Source organism: Capra hircus, assembly GCF_001704415.2.
Source record: "Capra hircus breed San Clemente chromosome X unlocalized genomic scaffold, ASM170441v1, whole genome shotgun sequence".
NCBI classification, from domain to species: domain Eukaryota; kingdom Metazoa; phylum Chordata; class Mammalia; order Artiodactyla; family Bovidae; genus Capra; species Capra hircus.
This window is the reverse complement of record NW_017189516.1, coordinates 12,043,729-12,064,465: the sequence shown is the minus strand read 5'-3', so window position 1 is coordinate 12,064,465 and position 20,737 is coordinate 12,043,729. Positions and strand designations below refer to the sequence as shown.

General features: G+C 39.6%; 1 protein-coding gene across 1 annotated transcript; it reads left to right on the top strand.

Moving 5' to 3' along the window:
- Positions 1–873: 873 nt before the first annotated feature.
- On the top strand, positions 874–9,505 carry CDX4 (caudal type homeobox 4). Its single transcript, XM_005700638.1, has 3 exons — positions 874–1,372; positions 7,903–8,048; positions 9,299–9,505. The coding sequence occupies exons 1-3, from the start codon at positions 874–876 to the stop codon at positions 9,503–9,505; spliced, it is 852 nt and encodes a 283-aa protein (XP_005700695.1).
- Positions 9,506–20,737: the final 11,232 nt, after the last annotated feature.

Here is a 20,737-nt window from a genome sequence, read left to right as displayed (position 1 = left end):
AGTCTTCTCCTTCTTTCCTTCCTTTTTTCATAACGTCCTCTCTTTATCTTTCTTTAATTTGTACACATTTGTAAAACATTCAATTAATCCAGCCTGTCGTCTACAGGAATATAACCTCAGGAAAGCAGAGCAGGAATGATTGTCTTGTTCACTGCTCTATCCCCTGAGTCTACAACAGCCTATCACCTAGTAGGCACACGATATGTAGTTGTGAAGTGAATCTTTGTCCTCAGAAACAAAGCTCTCCTCCTATTGGGGGGAGGGCAATGAAGAGAAGGGAGAGCCCCTTTTAGTACTATCATGGGCCAGTGCCATGTGGAGTGCCTGTGCCAGGGACCGTGGGCAGAGAAGATACCAAGAATGCAGACTAGGTGCAGGAGATCAGCGTAAAGGGAAGAAGCCACAGGGTAGGGATCAAAGAACAGGATTTTGCCTTGATTCTACACCTCTCTATCTCACTTTGCGGGGAACTGGTCAGAAACCTCTGGAGGAGCTCCTGCTTTCAAAAGCGCAAAGTTAGTGCTATGGAATCAGGTGGACAAAAGCGAGAAAGATGAGATTGAAAGGCACAGGATCTCTTGGAGAGGGTGTAGAGTGAACAAGTCCTTGTGAAAGTGAAATGGCCGTTCATTTGAATGCAAATGCTATGTAAAAGCCTAAAGCCCCTTGACGTCAGCCCAGCAATTGGGGGCCCGTCTATACAGGCTACCAGTCACCTGGAAACCGTCAGGGTAGGAAACGCCTATGGAGTAGTCAGGAGGAGCGTGCAGCACAGCTAAACTTCTGGTTCCCTACTGCTTCTCAAAGTCGGGTTGGGACCTTATAGGGACTTCAGGATGCCTTAGGGAGCTCCTTTCTCATATCCAAGCCACTATGTACAGAAGCTGCCTTTTGGAAAAAGAAGCAGACATGTACTCGAGCACTCTCAGGAGCCCCGCAGGAGGTGGCACCGCCGGGGCTGGTGCCACTGGGGATGGTGGGAGTCCTCTGCCAGCCTCCAACTTCGCAGCAGCCCCTTCTTATGCGCACTACATGGGATATCCACATATGCCCGGTATGGACACTCACGGGCCACCGCTGGGAGCCTGGGGGTCACCCTATAGTCCCCCTCGTGAAGACTGGAGCGTGTACCCCGGGCCATCCAGTACTATGGGTACGGTCCCCATGAACGACATGAGCTCGAGCCCCGCCGCTTTCAGCTCACCGGAATATAGCAACTTGGGCCCCGCAGGGGGTGGAAACAGCGGTAGCAGCCTGCCAACACCAGCCGGAGGATCACTGTTCCCCATCGACGCCGGCATCGCAGACGAGAGTTCTAGCAGAAGCCGTCACAGCCCCTATGCATGGATGCGCAAGACAGTACAGGTGACTGGTGAGTAACCGATACCAGTGCTCTGATCCTTTTCCTCCCTTTGCTTCTTCTTTACTTCTCTTGGCCTTCTGGTCCTCCTACTTCTCAGACTTCTCTCCGGACAGCTTAGCTAAGGAGACCACTACGTGGCTTACTGCCCAGGGCCCCAGACCGCAAGTGACCTCCCTCGCTTGTGCCTCTGCTCAAAAACAGAGTGTAGTGCTTGGAACTAAGCTGACAGTAGAGGACTTTTTCATCATTTTCTGATCAGCCAAAGGAGCAACCGTGGTGACGATGGACATACTGAGCCACAAAGATCAAGATCCAACCCTACCGTTGCCCAGATAGGAAAACATTTTCACGGGGAAGGTAGGTGGGTGAATGAGGAGAGGACAACTACGTTTCTCTATGCTCAGTCACTGCTGTTTGCCTGTTCCATTTCAAAGCCTTGTTTATCTGAGCAGGTCGGCTTCTCCCCCAGATCTGGTGATGGTCAACTTAGATTCAGTGCTTGATTGGCAATAGGAGGTCCAGTTTAGCCACAAAGGCCCTGATGGCAAAATGGCCTCCTCATCATGAACTCTCAAGGAAATTCCAGTTTCCTTTGCCCAAGCTGGCAGGAGCCAGCTGAATTCAAACCAAATGCCTTGGTACAACTTTCCTTCCACCAATGGAAAGCTACAGCACACCACTGGGACATAATAAGCTGCTCAACCCTTAACATCTCTGGGGTGTGCACCAGTATCAGCCCCAGCATCAATAAAGTTAAAGGGATTAAGCCCTCCTAACAGTACAGGCACGCATTTTGAGGTGCAGGGACTGGATACAGGCTTGTCAGGACACATAGGAAAGCCCAGAGATCTCAGCCTAATGCCAACTCACACTCCCACCAGCAAGCTACTGGTTGGTGGCTACTGGGAGGAGGGTGTGCACAGGGGTGTGGGGTGTGTGGGGGGGTATTCTGCATACTCTGCTTTAATCTTGGACAGGGGCTGGAGGAGGGAGGTGGGGAGATGTTTGTTTTCAGCTATAGTTGTGCTTTTATCACATTCTTATTATTCCAACTCATCAATCCCTTTCATTAGAGAAAATTAGTAAAATTCAGCTAACACTTTCATCCCTCTGGGGAAGAAATGACATTCCAGTAGCATTTGCCCATAATGATTATGCTTCTGCTCACAATTCTGCACTTTTTCTCTGCTTAAAAATAGCAAAAGCAAGAGGGTGGGTAGGGGACCAAATTTTATCATTGAGAGTACTCAGCCTGGAGGAGGCAGTTCCAATTGATTAGGATACTACTAGGGTAGCAATCCCAAATTAAGAGTAGAGCTTAAATACTTAGCTCTAAAGTGTTTGTAAGTAAGTCTGCATATTGCTTTTTGAAATAAGAGTGAGTTGGTGGGCTAAAAAGAACAGAAAGTAAGCTTAGGGTGGGGCACTGTCAGGGCTGTTATTATATCTAATCTTAGGGTTGTAATTAACACCTGTTCACTAAGACCTAACCAACAGCAAAAGACACAAAAGCCAGAATAGTGGCTGCTCCAGTTTAGGATTATGTTTTGAAATACTTTAAAAGAGGAAAGTCAGTAGTATGTTGTTCGGAAGACAAAACAGTGGGAAGAAAAGAACAAGATAAAATAATTATCTTGAATCATGAATTTTCTGTTTAAAAGAGAAAATATGATGGGTTTCTCTGCTTAATAGTCTTCATTTGCATTTGTCAGAGTCTCTCTTTTGTATAATTCTGGTGCCAGGAAAAGTTTAGAAAGGGACTCTAAATTACTCTATGGAGTCTTCATCATTAGCTCAGTCTTCAAACCTTGCCATACAATACCCTCTTCACAAGATTTTCTCTTCAACTTCTATGAGAAATTCTAAATTGAATGATTTTAGAACCTCACTAACTTGTGGCAGCCTATCCTATAGATGAGGCTTTATTAAATTCAATCACCATTTCATTTTAATGTCTTATAAAAATACCCCTTTGTTATATTCTTGCAGCCTAAGTACATATTTAGCAATGATTTAAGAATATGATGAAAAGTATGGACCCTCTTCCAGAAAAATGCACATTACACACTTCATTTTTTCCACCAGATTTTTAAATTTTTTATCTATTTTTTGGTCTTGCCAAGCAGCATGCAAGATCTTAGTTCCCTGACCAAGGACCAAACCCATGCTTTCTGCAGTGGAAACACAGAGTCTTAACCACTGGACTGCCAGGGAAGTCCCACATATGTCATTTATTTGAATAATTTTGGGAGACTCATGGATCCACTGAAATCCCTTCCATAGATCTCAGGTTATGAACTGATAACCTGAGAAAAAATTAAACTGATCACCTGTCTGTATCACTCCAAACCAAAAGGTACCCATTTGTATACTTAGTACATAATGAGTGTTAAACAAATATCTGTTAAGTGAATAAGTCAGATCCTCCTAAATTTTATACTTCGCTCTGTAGTATTATAGGACATTTGACTTAACGGCTGAGAACAAAACAGATGATCCACAAAATGGAAGTAACCCCTCCTTGATTATGGTAGTCAAATTAAAGCTCTTTATATTATTTAAGAATGTTTTAACTAGCCTTAAGTTAAACAGAAATACGCACATTAGGGGACAATTGGAAAACATTTCATAGCGATTATCATGGCATTTGATTTTTGAATGACAGAAAGGGGACTGACATACAGAATAAATGACTGTCCACTAAGTGATTTGATTTAAAAGTGAGATTATTTTTTTTCCACTTTGTTCCCTAAGTAGTCTGTTTGAAAATATACCTTGTTTTAAAAATTATGTGAAAAGGAACCTGATAGAGATATTCCATGAAAAGTTCATCATTTTAATATTTTAAACATTGTCGGTTTAAAAGTTCAGTATTTTCATATTTTAAACATTGACAGCACTACTCTAAGAATTTTTCATTTTGTTTTTATTTTACCCAGAGTTATAGCCTTGTATGAGTATTGGAAAGGCAGTAACCCTAACAGGGCTAGAGAGGGGCTTTGTTTTTAGGCTTGGGAAAGAAGAGGAGAGAAGGAAGTGACTTTGAATAATTCTGATTAACCCACCGGACAAAAGACAGAAAACCAAAGAAGTTAAAAGGCTTTCTTCAGTTAGGACATTTCAGAAAATGAATTACTTGGTAATTCCTAATATCATTATCTTTCTTGGTTTTGACCGTTTTAATTGGACAGTTTTTATAAGTGAATTTATATGCAATTTTTAACTAAAAGCAGCAAAAGATTACCATCGCATGGAAACTCATTATGATGGTGTTAATTACACTCTGTTCCCTATGGAAAGGGATTGCTGTGAATCATCTTTACCCTCGCTGTCACCATCATCATAATCCTTAGGTTTGGAGAGTGCTTTTCTGCCTGTCACAGCCAGTCTCTCAAATGAGCACATTTAGGTGATGATAAGTCATCATATATAATGACATTTGTTTGCAAACCCTGTAGGGATCCTGTCTCCTTTTTGGAACTACAGAAGTTTGTCAAAGTCTTTGGTCAGGGCAAGTAATGAAATCCCACCACAGAGCTTTGAAGCAGCCCTGTAGATTAACTACAATAGTGCTGGAGAAGGGGAATCCCTCACCCTCGGCACTGTCATAGTCTCTGGGAGAAGAGAATGGCTTGAACAATAAAAGCTACTGCTTTTAGCACTTTGTTAGTGTTTTAGTATGGAAATATGGTTCTATGCTCCACTAGAAAATGTCCAAAACCCAGTCAATCAGATTTCATCATTTAAGGGAAGAGACAATGGAGTAAGTGGAAAGAAAATAGCTTGGGAGGAGGGACACAAGAGGAGCACCAGGAAATGAGAATTCACTTCTCTTCATTAAACGTGCAGTCAGTATTTCCAACTAATCTAGTCTTCTTGAGGTCTGAGGTCTTATCCGTAAGATTGGGGCAACAGACTCTTTTTTTAACACTTTGCATGGCTTTGATATGCAGCCTGGCTCTTCCGCATCCCTCCTTTCTTTAGGGGTTATATTGCCGGAAAGGGTGAGGATTTTCATGGCAAATAAAGAGGCCTGGTATTGACTTTATTGTCCTCAGAAGAAACTGCAAGAGGGGAATTTATGACCAATGGGGGTGGGAAAGAATTGCAACCTTCCAGAATTCTTGAAGTCTGCTTATATTTACTGATTATCAAAGAGTTGGAAACAGACACACACACATTAAATTGTAACTTCTGCCTCAAGTTAGAATTTAAACACTCAGTCACTTTGGTATTAGGAATGGCTTTAGGGAACATCTCTTCAAAGATATACTTTGATTCTAAGATTTGAGGTTCTAGAAATAAATTAAACCTCAATGTTTTCATTGTGGCCTCAAATATACATTCTGCCTTTGTAACATACCAAATGCCAGAACTTTGGTTTCCTAGATTCAGAAAAGCAGTTGAAGTTTGTTTTTTGTATCTGTGAGTCTGTTTCTGCTTTGCATATACATTCATTTGTATTATATTTTAGATTCCACATATAAGTGATAGCATATAGTATTTGTCTTTCTCTGTCTGACATTTCACTGAGCATAATGTTCTCTTGGTCTTTCCAGGTTGTTGCAAATGAACCTAACACAATATTGTGAATCAACTATACTTCAATTTAAAAAGTTGATATAAAAAAATCCCATGAAAAACAAGCAAAGAGAAAACCAGCTCATTGTTTGGGCCTTTGAGATAGATTAACTGACTGGAGCTCATCATTTTCCATTTTCAAGAAGGAAAGTTTTGTTTAGTTCTCTAGTCCATGAGTTAATCCTAAAACATATCTCTCATCTAGAATTTGTTTCTACATTCACGTCCCCCCTTTTTTTTCTTTCCTGGAGATGAAAGGGTGTCTGACATTTGTTTAGGGCTTGTAAATTCCAAACCAATTGGCTGGTGTTCCTGAATGTAAAGAGGGTTCAAGATGGGATCTGATGCTATGTAGCTCCTTTGTTAAGCTTGTGCTGCATCTTAACACCTCAATGGAGTTTAGGGAAACACTTTAAAGAAACCTTTGTCTTACAGATTGCTCCCCAAAACTTCACATCAAAAACAAGCAGGGAAGATCAGAAGGGGTTTGCCAAAAGCTATAGAGAAAAGGAGGAAGACCCTGGAGGGGGTTAGAAAAATTGAAAAGAAAAAGAAACTTCCTAATCACCTTTGGAAAATTTAAAAGGAGGAATAAAACTCTATTTGAAGGAAGGCATGAGAAATTAGTTAAACGTTGTAACACAAAGCAAATGTTTGGATATCCTTTCAAAGAGTACTAGAACACCCATTTTATTCTGGTAAAGTCAACGCCCCCTACTTCCCCCTCTCATTTTCCATTAGGAAATAAGAATTTGTTTAAAACTCCCCCCAAAAATCCCTGGAGAAGGAAATGGCAACCCGCTTCAGTATTCTTGCCTGGGAAATCCCATGGACAAAGGAGCCTGGAGGGCTACAGTCCATGGGGTTGCAAGAGTTAGATACAACTGAGTGACTAAACAACATCAACAACAAAAAAACTAAACTATTTTTTCTAATAGGTGAAAAGAAAGTGAAAGTGAAGTAGCTCAGCTGTGTCTGACTGTAGTCTTCCAGACTCCTCCATCAATGGGATTCTCCAGGCAAGAGTACTGGAGCTGGTTGCCATGTCCTTCTCCAGGGGATTGTCCTGACCCAGGGATTGAACCCAGGTCTCCCACATTGCAGGCAGACGCTTTACAGTCTGAGCCACCGGGGAAGCCCATAGAGCTATTGTAGAACAGAATTCAAGTGACAATATATGTTTTCTTTTTAAATGACTATCCAAATGAAATTCTCTCTAGAATGTGCATGTAATAAGAATGTCAGTATCACAAAACAGTTTGCTGCACTTGGGCCATTCTTGTGCTGCCCAGCATATTTAAACTAGGAATAACATTTGGCACACTGGACTTGGAGTCAGAGGTATCTGTTTGGGTCCCCATTCCTAAGCCCACTAGCACAAAGCCACTTACCTACACTGAGCCTTGGTTTCCTTATCTGTACAATGGGAATAAGACACATTGTGCATAAGTTGAAAGGGTAGGTGAGAGAGAGGTTCAATAGGAGACAACATATCAGAACTGTATACAATATAAATGGAAGTGCATGTATAATGGATGGTGCTACTATTGCCAATACTGTTCTCATATGTGAGTGGGAAGGGAATGAAAATAATGGCTAAAGTGTTTGCTTTATTTTTTTTTTATTTTTTAAATTTTAAAATCTTTAATTCTTACATGCATTCCCAAACATGAACCCCCCTCCCACCTCCCTCCCCACTAAAATGCTTTGGTGTAACAGTATGTCGGTGGTGCTGTGATGGGTGTGTTGAATATGTGTGTGTGTGTGTGTAAAATAGCCACAGATGACAAAGTACTTAGTCAAGAAATGGACTTATGACATATTTGGTGCAAAAAATGTACTTGTTTTATATTTGAAAGTAATAGCTAAGGGTAGGAACAGTGGCTCTGATTCCTCCAACCAAAATAATCTCCAAAGAAAAAAAATATGATTAAATACACTCCTTTCTCCCCTAACAGGGAAAACCAGGACAAAAGAAAAGTACCGTGTAGTTTACACAGATCATCAAAGGTTGGAGCTGGAGAAAGAATTCCACTGCAATAGATATATCACCATTCGGAGAAAATCAGAGCTTGCAGTCAACTTGGGCCTTTCTGAGAGACAGGTACACCCAAAGTACATTTAACATTTTTCATATAAGCATTTCAATAGGCTAAGATTTTAAGGACATCTGTAAGCAGGAGGGAAGCAAAAGAAGACTAAGCCATTCTCCAAGCTTTCCTAAAGCCCATATGTTTCCTATTGAACCTCCTAGTGTGGTGGGCACTATATAGGTGTGGAAACAAGGGTCGGGACATAGTGGATGGAGAAGGATTAAAATCACCATACAGTTGGTCAGCCAAGTCAAAACCTTGATATAATTTCCCAAGTAGTTATAATCTATGTGTGAAGTTGAAATCTGTCAATCATGGCAATTATCTGGCTTATATCAGTCAAACTGTAACAGTAAATGAACACCAATGCTCATACCTGAACCAAGTTTTTCTATTATTCAGGCTAGGAGATTTAATTTTCTGTGGTCTATGTAATTAATCCTATGATTCCTGCCTCAGATTTAGTTTACTGTGGATACTCAGTGAAAATTAAATCTTGGCAAGAATCAGTGGTTTCCACTCACCCAGATTTTGACATGACATAACTACTTGATGTTCTTTTTTTTTTTTTCCACTAAGGTCTAAGAGTAATCCTGGATATCATAGAATTCTAGAACTGTAAAGTCCATTAATGTCTCATCCCAAGTAATCTACATTTCAACCATTTATAAAGGCACACAGCAAGAGATATCGTACTTCCTCACCCTTGTTCACCCAGTTCTGTTTCATTAACCTTACTTAAAAAAATAAAAATTACATGGCATGTAGGATCTTAGTTCTCAGACCAAGGGTCAAACCTGTGCCCCATGCATTGGAAGTGCAGAGTCTTAACCTCTGGACTGCCAGGGATGTCCCTAACCTTAGTCTTTTAATGACAGATCATAATCACCTTTGCTCTTTAAATCCCTCCCTTTTCATCACTGTGCCTCAGAATCTGCCATTTTATCATTATTTATTTTTACCTGTGCAACAAAGATGGTGAGTGAGGTATAATGTAAAGACTACTGCATTCAGAGTCTGAGGCCCTGGGCTTGATTTCAATTTCATCTCATAAAAGATATTTTCCCTCTCCAAGTCTCAGATTTTTTAAAAACCTCTTGTCAAATGGGCATACTTCACAAGGTCATTGTGAGGCTCAAGTGATGCATGTGAAAGGGCTTTGTAAATATTAATACTAAAGCCCCGGAACAATATCAGCAATGACTTTGAAAAATGCATTCAGTATGTTGTCCCATTAAATCCAAAGCATTTTTTGTTTCAGGTGAAAATCTGGTTTCAAAATCGCAGAGCCAAGGAGAGAAAGATGATCAAAAAGAAAATATCCCAGTTTGAGAACAGTGGAGGCTCAGTGCAAAGTGACTCTGGCTCCATCAGTCCTGGGGAACTACCTAATATTTTTTTCACCACCCCATCTGCTGTCCGTGGATTTCAGCCAATCGAGATTCAGCAGGTCATAGTCTCTGAATGAAATCTGAATGAAAGAAAGGCAAAGAGAAATGGAAAATGCCCTTCCTTTAGCCTTGTCTTTTCGGTCTCTTAAGATATCAGCAGGGGAGTTGCAACATTAGGTAATAATTCCTTGTAAAACAGTATTCAGAATAAGTGGATGCACCATGGATTGAAGATAATTCAAGAATCACTTACTGTTAGGAACTATACCTAGAAAACTCCTGTGTGTGATGCTATGTCAGTCACTCAGGGAACTTGGTGGTAAGCTATATAATTGAAAGCTACAGTCACAAGCCCTTGAAACTCTATTCACAATTTTAGAAATTTGCTTGTAATAGACCATAAAAAACAGTTCTGTCAGGATGCACATTTGTATATGTATACTTGTGTTCATCATTTGATGCTGAGTGTGTCCTTTGAAGCTCTTTTTGGGCTGGGGAGAAGGTAAGCAGAAAGGTATCTATCTCTAGCTACCTTTTCAAGTGTCTGATTCAAAAGCTAACAGAATTTTCATAACAAGACAAAGGTTTATTAAAACATCAGGAGGTGATTTTGAATCTGCTGTCACTTGTTATTAAAAATAATAAATATTAAAAGGTTTTGTCCCTTGCTCATACTTGTCTAGCATCAGTTATCTCAGAACTTCCAATCTGCAGTGTCAATTTCAAATCCTGCCAAAACAATGAAATCAGACTAGAACAACACAGTCAGCTTGGTTGAGTCATTAGAAAAGGCAGCTCTCCAACACTCAAAGTAAACTCTTCCCCTATTCTGCCTCTCTATTCCATTTACTGTTAGAATGTGAAACAGCAGTGAGATTGAACATTGAGTACAAGGATAGTATATGTTCTATAGTTTCTCTCATTGCTATCATCTCTAGTCTGTTCCATTTTACCTACCTATCATGTCAATGCAATGTGGTCCAAGAAGCTGCAGTTTACAGGTTACAAACACATGACTTAGGCTATAGTGAGCAGAGTCGTCTGGAGTTTGTTGGTCCAGTTTATTGTTTGCATATCCAAGTGGTCAGAAGCTGAACTCTGAATCATTTTAACCATTTAAACCATTTGAGGTGGTTTAAAAGAAAATGTGATTAAAATAGAAAATCAGAGCACAACTTTCCTTTTCAAAAACCATCTTTGGGTTTGGAGTGAGAAGTTTATCCTCCCCATCGTTATGAAAATCTCAGAAAGAGGGTGCCACTTCATTGCCTCCAATAAATATGGGCCAAACAAAAGGTCATCTAAATTGCTGATCACAGACAATCAGCATTAAAATAAGTCCTTCCAATCTAATAAAGGGAAGGTGGGAATCACAAAGGTGAAGAAGCTAACTTCTGAGTGTATTTGTCTATTTACACCAGAAGTTAGCTTCCTCACCCATAATATCCCCCAACAAATGTATACCTTTGGCAATAGCAGTTGGATTCCCCCAAGGATTGTTCTTTCCTGCCATAAACTTTTTGTTCCACAAGGAATAAACATTTCTCTATTTTTATAGATTTTAATTTTATAGAACCTATTAGCAAAGCCACAATATAAAGCTTTTTTTCTTAGTAGTACATTGCAGCCACTTCCTCTAAGAAGACATGTTGATTCTTTCTCTGAAACCTGAGAAAAATATATACCCCCTTCTTTTATGGTTATATTATGGTGGTGTGGAGAAGGAGGCAACAGAGGATGAGATGGTTGGATAGCATCACCAATTCAATGGACATGAACTTGGGCAAACTCCAAGAGATGGTGAGAGATGGGAAAGCCTGGCATGTTGCACTCCATGGGGTCACAAAGAATCAGACACAATGTGGCGACTGAACAACAACAATGGTGGTATGTGCTGGAGGTATATAGACAAAAAGTTAAACACAAAAAAGTAGGTTTCAATAAAGAATTTTTTCTGGTGTTGGGGGGTGAGATTCAGAAATGAAAACATGCCAAATGACTGACAGTGTTCAGCTAGGGTAGCAGGATTACGCAGATTTTCTTCTTTTCATTGCATTTCAAATGTATGCTGTTTTGTAATAGAAGGTTCCTTAAGAAACATGCTTTCTCCTCAGATCTTTAGTTGATCTTCAAGTAATTTGCAACTTTAGTGTCTACTTATAATTTATAGAAGAGTTTCAACCTCCTAGTTCCTTACTTAAGGAAGGCCTTTGATCTAGTCTTAGAGTTGTTCATGTACAGCTACAAAGATAAGTCTTTGGGAGGGTCTGACTTCTTTTCAAAGGAGAAATGAAGCAAGACACAAGGGATGTTTTCTACTCTTGCTTTAGATCCAGAGAATCTAGCTGTTTTCTTCAGTTGGAACATTTCAACATTATCAAACAAAGCCAAGAAGGGCAGGAGGAGCTAGCAAGGGAGTTGGGTGGTAGGAGGAAGGGGTATATTATAACAGGATATGAGGAACATTTGGGGGGGTAGCAGACATGTTTATTCGGAGAAGGCGATGGCACCCCACTCCAGTACTCTTGCCTAGAAAATCCCATGGATGGAGGAGCCTGGTAGGCTGCAGTCCATGGGGTCGCGAGGAGTCCGACACGACTGAGCGACTTCAATTTCACTTTTCACTTTCATGCATTGGTGAAGGAAATGGCAACCCACTCCAGTGTTCTTGCCTGGAGAATCCCAGAAACAGGGGAGCCTGGTGGGCTGCTGTCTGTGGGGTCGCACAGAGTCAGACACAACTGAAGCGACTTAGCAGCAGCAGCAGCAGCAGCAGCAGCAACTGCAGCAGCAGCAGACATGTTTATTATCTTAATTCTGGTGATGGTTTCATGAGTTTATACATATATCAAAAAATCAACTTTTATACTTCAAATATATGCAATTTCTTGTATGTCAGCTATACCTTAAGAAAGGGGCAAGCAAATGTAACAATGTGTTTCCAACTGTAATAATAATACAGCAGGGAGGTACTCACTAGAGGAGTTAGTCTATGGAGATAGTCACCTTAGATAACTTAGATTCAGCCCCCAGGTAGGATCACTTCCTTGTATACTCATGTCTGAGTGTGCTGTTGAGGAAGGACACCAATAATACATCATTGATGATTCTTTCATAAAATGATGGTGGGTTTGGAGGGTAGGGAGAGACCAAGATATGTTGGCACTGAGTCTTGAAGTATGAGTGTCAATGTCCCCGCTGTGTTCTTCCAGAACCAGTACTGTGAGTTGGAAGTAAAAGTAGCTATTCACATCTAATAGAAAGAGAAGCACTTGTCAGAGGTGGGATCAAGATGGCAGACTAGAAAGACCCTGAGCTCACCTCCCCCCACAAACACATCAAAACTACAGCTATGTAAAGAGCAACTCTCACTGAGAATGACCCAAAGATTAGAAGAATGGCTCTCCTACAACCAAGGCTGTAAAGAAAGATCCACACACAGTTTGGTAGGGAGGCAGAAGAAGTGATCAAGTCAGGGCCTACATCCCTAGTGGGTGACCCAGCACGCTCAGGGATTCTCCTTAGGGAGCAAGGGGTTTAAGCCACATATTAGGCACCCCAGCCATAAGGTCCAACATTTAGAAATCAAGCTCCCTTATATGATTCGAAAATCAGTGGAGCATAACGGAGAGATGTAAGAAACCAAGCCTTCACTCTTGAAGAGCTCACACACAGACTTGTTGGCTTCCAGTCGCAGAATGGATGTTGCAGATTGAAAAAATGAATGGTGCTCTGGCCAACCTGCCAAGACTGCCACAGTATGTCCCACAGCCTGTACCAGAATACCACTCCAGCTCCTCTTGCTTTAGAACTGCTCCCTACTAAGATGGAGGCCACTATTGCCAATGCACATGTTCTCATTGGGGAAGGGACATAGACAGCTTGGGCCACAGTCTTACCCTTAGCCAGGGGGTAGATTGCCTTTGCCAGTGTGTACATACACCAGGGAAGGAGCAGAGCCTGCTCAATAGTGTGGCTCCAACTCCTCTGGCCCCAACTCTGCCTTTTGCAATGATACACACACCAGGGGAAAAATGAAACCAGCTCAGAAGTGCAGCCCCAAGACCTCAGGCCCCAGCCACAATTCCAATAGGGCAGCAACTACTATTGTGCTTAGGAGAATCCCCAATTCACATTTGGCTCTGTCTCTAGTACCTCTGATTCCAGCCCTATCTCCAACCCAGTGTACCCAGAGAGAACATGTAACTCATGAACATTTCAAATCCAGCACTCCCAACAAGCCACTAGGCATATGCAGACTGCACAGTGATGCCTTCACACAAGGACATGGCTTCAAGATCAGAATAGGTAACCATCTCCCCTAATGTCATAGAAACACAGAAAGTTAAACAAAATGAGAAAATAGAGAAATAGGTTTCAAATGAAAGAACAAGATAAAGTCTCAGGAAAACACCCTAATGTAACAGAGAAAATTAATTTACCTGAAAAAGAATTCCAAGTAGTAGTAATAAAAATGTTTAATGAACTGAGGAAAAATATTGGTGAACAGAAACAGAACTTTAACAAAGAATTAGAAAATACAAAAAAAGAACCAATAAATGCAGAAAAATACAACTGAAAAGGAAAATATACTAGAAGGTATTAACAGCAGATTAGGTGATACAGAAGAAATATAAACTATCCAAAAGATGTAAAAGTGGAAATCACCCAATCAGAATAGCAAAAAAGAAAAGGAATTAAAAGAATGAGGATAATTTAAAGGATCTCTAGTACAGCACACTAGCATTCATATTATAAGGGTACCAGAAGGAGAAGAGAGCAAAAGGGGCAGAAAATGCATTTTATGAAATTATGACTGAAAAATTCCTGAAGAAAAGAACAGAAATCCGGTTATAAGAAACATAGAAAGTCCAACAAAATGAACCCAAACAGACCCACACAATATATGTCCAAATTAAAATGGCAAAAGTTTTTTTTTTTTTTAAGGCATCATATACAAGGGAACCTTCATAAAACTATTAGCTGATTTTTCTGCAGGTGGTTTGCAGGCAAGAAGGGAGTGCCATGATATATTTAAAGTGCTGAAAGAGAAAAACCTATGAACTAGAATACTCCATCTAGCACAGTTATCATTCAGAATTTAAAGAGATAAAGAGCTTCTCAGAGAAGCAAAAATTAAAAGCACTCATCAATACTAAACCAATCTTACAAGAAATGTTAAAGGGTTTTCTTTAAATGAAAAAGAGAAAGCTACAACAAGAAATAAGAAGTTACAGGAAAGGAAAAATTCAACAGATAAAAGCAAATATGCAGTAAATACAGTGGATCAATTACCTAAATAAACCAGGACAATGGCTAAAATACAAAAATTATAAAATCAAATGTAACTACAATAAATAGTTAAGGAACAGATATGGATTTTTAAAATATGACAACAAAAACACAAAACATGAAGGAAGGCAGTAAAAGATGTAGATTTTTTTAGAATACATTTGAACTTAAATGAAAGTGAAAGTGAAGTAGCTCAGTCGTGTCCAACTCTTTGCGACCCTGTGGACTGTAGTCCACCAGGCTCCTCCATCCATGGGATTCTCCAGGCAAGAGTACTGGGGTGGATTGCCATGTCCATCTCCAGGCGATCTTCCTGACCCAGGGATTGAACCCAGGTCTCCCGCATGGCGGGCAGACGCTTTACTGTCTGAGCCACCAGGGAGTAAATATACTTACAGGTCAACTATATGAACTCCATGATAGCAAAAAATAAAAAACCTACATTAGAAACACCAAAATTAGCAAGAAAGGAATCCAAACATAACAGTAAAGAGAAGCATTAGCTTCCAGTTCAAGATGGTGGTGCTCGTCTCCCCCTGTAACAGCACCAAAAGTGCAACTATCAGCTGAGCAACAATCCACAGGAGGATGCTGGAACCCACCAGAAAAAAGATACCCCACATCCAAAGACAAAGAAGGAGGCACAGCAAGATGGTAGGAGGGGCACAATCATGATAAAATGAAATCTCATACCCACTGGGTGGGTGACTCAAAAACTGGAGAACAATAAGACCAAAGAAATTCTCCCACTGTTGTGAAGGTTCTGAAGACCACTTCAGGCTTCCCAGCCTGGGATCTAACAAAGGGACTGGGAATCCCCAGGGAATCTGACCTTGAAGGCCAGAGGGGTTTGATTATAGGACTTCCACAGGACTGGGGAAAACAGAGACTTCAGTTTTGGAGGGCACAAACTAAATTTTGCACACACCAGACCCAGAAGGAAGGAGCAGTGACCCCATAGGAGATTGAATCAAAATTACCTGCTAGTGTTAGAAGGTCTCCTGTGGAGGCATGGCCCTGCAGGGGCTCGCCACAGGCACAGGGGCACTGGCAGCGCCAGTCCAGGAAGATCCCCCTTCATGTAAGTCATCTTGTAGGTCACTGTTTACCCTACCGCAGAGCCAGTAGACCACAGGGCTAGGTTGCCTCAGGCTAAGCAACTACCAGAGAGGGAATGTAAACTCGCCCATCAGCAGATAATTTACTGAGCAAGGCCCTGCCCACCAGAGCAAGACCCAGTTTTTCCCACAGCCAGTCCCTCCTATCTGTAAGCTTACACAAGCCTTGTAGCCTCCTTCATCGGAGGGCAGACTAAAGAAGCAAAAGAACCACAGTCCCACAGCACCTAAACAAAAACAAAAACAAAAAACCACATTACAGAAAGTTAATTAGGATGAAAAGCAAAAAGTTATGTCCCAGATGAAAGGACAAAGTAAAACTCCAGAAAAACAAATAAATGAAGTAGAGATAGGCAACCTCCCAGAAAAATAATTCAGAATAATGATAGTGAAGATGATGTGGGATCTCAGGAAAACAATGGAGAGATGCAAAAAACTGTTTACCAGAGACCTAGAAGAACTAAAGAACAAACAGAGATGAATAATACACTAGAGGGAATCAATAGCAGAATAATTGAGGCAAAAGGATGGGTAAATGACCTGGAGGACAGAATGATGGAAATCACTGTTGCAGAACAGAATATAGAAAAACAAATGAAAAGAAATGAAGACAGCCTAAGAGACCTCTGGGACAACATTAAATGCACCAACATTCTCATCATAGGGTTTCCAGAAGGAGAAGAGAAAGAGAAAGCACCTGAGAAAATATTTGAAGAAATAATAGCTGAAAACATCCTTAACATGGGAAAGGAAATAGTCAACCAAGTCCAGGAAGCACAGAGAGTCCCAGGCAAGACAAACCCAAGAAGGTTGAGACACACAGTAATCAAACTGACAAAAATTAAAGACAAAGATAAAATACTAAAAGCAACAAGGAAAAAAACGACAAATAGCATACAAGGGAATTCCCATCAGGCTATCAGCTGATTTCTCAACAGAAACTCCACAAGCCAGAAGGGAATGGCACTATGCATTTAAAGCGGTGAAAGGGAAAAAACTATGACCAAGAATACTCTACGCAGCAAGACTCTCCTTTTGATGGAGAAATCAAAAGCTTCCAGCCAAGCAAAAGTTAAGAGAATTCAGCACTATCAAACTAGCTTTACAACAAATGCCAGAGGAACTTCTCTAGGTAGGAGACACAAGAGAAAGAAGAAAGCTACACAAAATAAATCCAAAACAATTAAGAAAACAGTAATAAGATCATATATATTGATAATTACCTTAAGTGTAAATGGATTAAGTGTGCCAACCAAAAGACATAGACTGGCTGGGCAGATGAAAACATATACATATATGCATTTACACTTACCACATCACTCTGCTTGACACCTCCCCCCCCCCCCCGCCACAAATTGTATGCAATTATTTATATTGTTAGGTTAGTCATGTTCCCATTGTGGCTTGCAATTACAATTATCTTTCATTTTTTGTCTGGCTATTGATTGTGAAAACTAATAAACATCTTTTACTATTGTGATTATGTAACTGTTAATCTCTTAATAGACTTGTATCATGATTGGTCAACAGAAAAATAATAGAATTCTATGTCACCAAAACTATAATTTAATAGAAAAACATATAATCACTTTTTGAAATCCATATGCCTATCAGAATTATCTTGGAATTTTTTGAAAAAATACAAATACCTAGGTATTGCTATTCTTCTCCAGAGCTCCAGATATGTTTCTAATGAGCAGACATGTTTAAAAAAGATGGACTATATGATGATCTTTTAGTTTTATCTAGTTTGTTTCACTTTTTCTATTTCATATTCAGTGCTCCCACTTCATTTAGTTTGTTTTCCAATTTCTCCATCTTTTCTCTTTCTTTATGTTTTTTCTCAATCCTTTATTGCAAGCATAGTAGAAAAGCTTTTGTGTGTGTGTGTATATATATATATATATATATATATAATGCATATAATATGGATATTTTAGAAAACATGAAATTTGCCTAAGAAATTTCTGACACTTTGATTCCACTTGTTTAACTTAGTATAAGTAGAATACTAGATTTCTAATTTAAAATAGATATGCAATAAGAATGAAAATTTACTATATACCACAGGGCATTATAGTCAATATCTTGTAATAACCTGTAATGGAAAATAATTTCAAAACTAATATGTGTGTATATGTATAACAATCACCTTGCTGTGCACCTGAAACACTGGTTTTGTCATTCAGTCATGTCCAACTCTTTGCCACCCCATGGACTGTAGCCTACCAGACTTTTCAATCCGTGGGATTCTCCAGGCAAGAATACTAGAGTGGATTGCCATTCCCTTTTGCAGAGGATCTTCCCAACTCGGGGATTGAACCCTGGACTCCTGCATTGCAGGCAGATTCTTTACCATTTGAGCTACAGGGAAGTCCTCCTGAAACATTGTATGCCAACTATTCTTCAAATACATATATATATATATATATATATGTATATATATATATATATAAAGAAAAAGAAAAGAAAAGAAAATCATCAAACCACAAAGGAAGAAAGTAAATGAAAAAGAACAGAAAACAAGTAACAAATTTGCAATAAGTATGTACCTATTAATAATCACTTTAAATATCAATGCTCCAATCAAAAACAGAGTGACTGAAAGTGAGGGCTAGAAAGAGATATTCCATGCAAATGGCAATGAAAAGAAAGCTGGGAGTAGCAAAGCTCACATCAAACAAAGTAGATTTTAAAATAAAATCTATAATAATAGACAAAAGAATTATATTATGATTGCAAGATTAATACAAGAAGAGGATATTATAATCATAACATATATTATATATCTAATACAGGAGAAACTAAATAAAGTAAATATTAACAGGCATAAACAGAGAAATTGACAACAATGTAATAATAGTAGGGGATTTTAACACTCCATTCACATCAATGAACAGTTCATCTAGACAGAAATCAATAAGGAAGCAGTAGCCTTAAATGACACATTAGATCACTTGTACTTAAAATATATCTACAGAACCTCCCACTTGAAACAGCAGAATACACATTCATTTTAAGTGAACATGGAATGGTCTCCTTCTCCAGGACAGGTCACATATTAGGACACAAAATAACTTTCAACAAATCTAAGAGGATTGACATTATGTCAAGCATCATTTCCAACCACAATGGTATGAGACTACAAAAAATTACAGGAGGAAATATGGGAAAACAAAAACATATGTAGATTAAACAACATGGCCACTAAAAAACCAATGAAGAAATCAAAGAGGAAATTTAAAAATATCTTGAGACAAATGACAATAAAAACATAACTTTCCAAAATTGATGGGACACAGCAAAAGCAGTACTGGTAAGGAAGTTTATAGTGATACAGACCCGTACCAAGAAACAAGAAATATCTCAAATAAACATGTAATCTACCATCTAAAGGATATAGAAAAAGAAGAATAAGCAAAGCCCAAATCCATCAGAAGGAAGGAAACAATAATTATCAGAGCAAAAATAAATACAATAAAGATAAAAAATTAAAAAAATTAGAAAGATCAAAGAAATCAAAAGCTAGTTTTTTAAAAGATAAAATTGATAAATTCTTAACTAGGCTTATTAAGGAAAATGTGAGAGGACCCAAATAAACAAAATTAGAAATGAAAGAGGGGAAATTACAGGAATACAAGCAATCACAAGAGAATATTACACACAGCTATATTCCAAAAAGTTGGAAAACTGAGAAAAAAAAGGAAACATTCCTAGAAACATACAATTTTCCAAGACTGAATCAGGAAGACACAAAAAATATGAAGAGGCCAATTGCTAATACTGAAGTTGAATCAGTAATCAACAAATAAAATTCAGGAACCGACAGCTTCACAGAAAATCTACCAAAAACATAGAGAAGAGTAAATATAATTATTTTCAATTTGCAAAAAAATGAAGATAAGAGAACACTCCCAAACTCATTCTATTAGGCCTCAGTTCAGTTCAATTGCTAAGTGGTGTCCGACTCTTTGCGACCCCATGAATCGCAGCACGCCAGATCTCCCTGTCCATCAACAACCCCCGGAGTTTACTCAGACTCATGTCCATCAAGTCAGTGATGCCATCCAGCCATCTCATCCTCGGTCGTCCCCTTCTCCTCCTGCCCCCAATCCCTCCCAGCATCAGAGTCTTTTCCAGTGAGTCAACTCTTCGCATGAGGTGGCCAAACTACTGGAGTTTCAGCTTCAGCATCATTCCCTCCAAAGAAATCCCAGGGCTGATCTTCCTCAGAATGGACTGGTTGGATCTCCTTGCAGTCCAAGGGACTCTCAAGAGTCTTCTCCAACACCACAGTTCAAAAGCATCAGTTCTTCGGTGCTCAGCCTTCTTCACAGTCCAACTCTCACATCCATACATGACTACTGGAAAAACCATAGCCTTGACTAGATGGACCTTAGTCAGCAAAGTAATGTCTCTGCTTTTGAATATGCTATCAAGGTTGGTCATAACTTTCCTTCCAAGGAGTAAGTGTCTTTTAATTTCATGGCTGCAGTCACCATCTGCAGTGATTTTGGAGCCCAAAAAATAAACTCTGACACTGTTTCCACTGTTTCCCCATCTATTTCCCATGAAGTGATGGGACCAGATGCCATGATCTTAGTTTTCTGAATGTTGAGCTTTAAGCCAACTTTTTCACTCTCCTCTTTCACTTTCATCAAGAGGCTTTTTAGTTCCTCTTCACTTTCTGCCATAAGGGTGTGTCATCTGCATATCTGAGGTTATTGATATTTCTCCTGGCAATCTTGATTCCAGCTTGTGTTTCTTCCAGTCCAGTGTTTCTCATGATGTACTCTGCATAGAAGTTCAATAAGCAGGGTGACAATATACAGCCTGGACGTCCTCCTTTTCCTATTTGGAACCAGTCTGTTGTTCCAAGTCCAGTTCTAACTGTTGCTT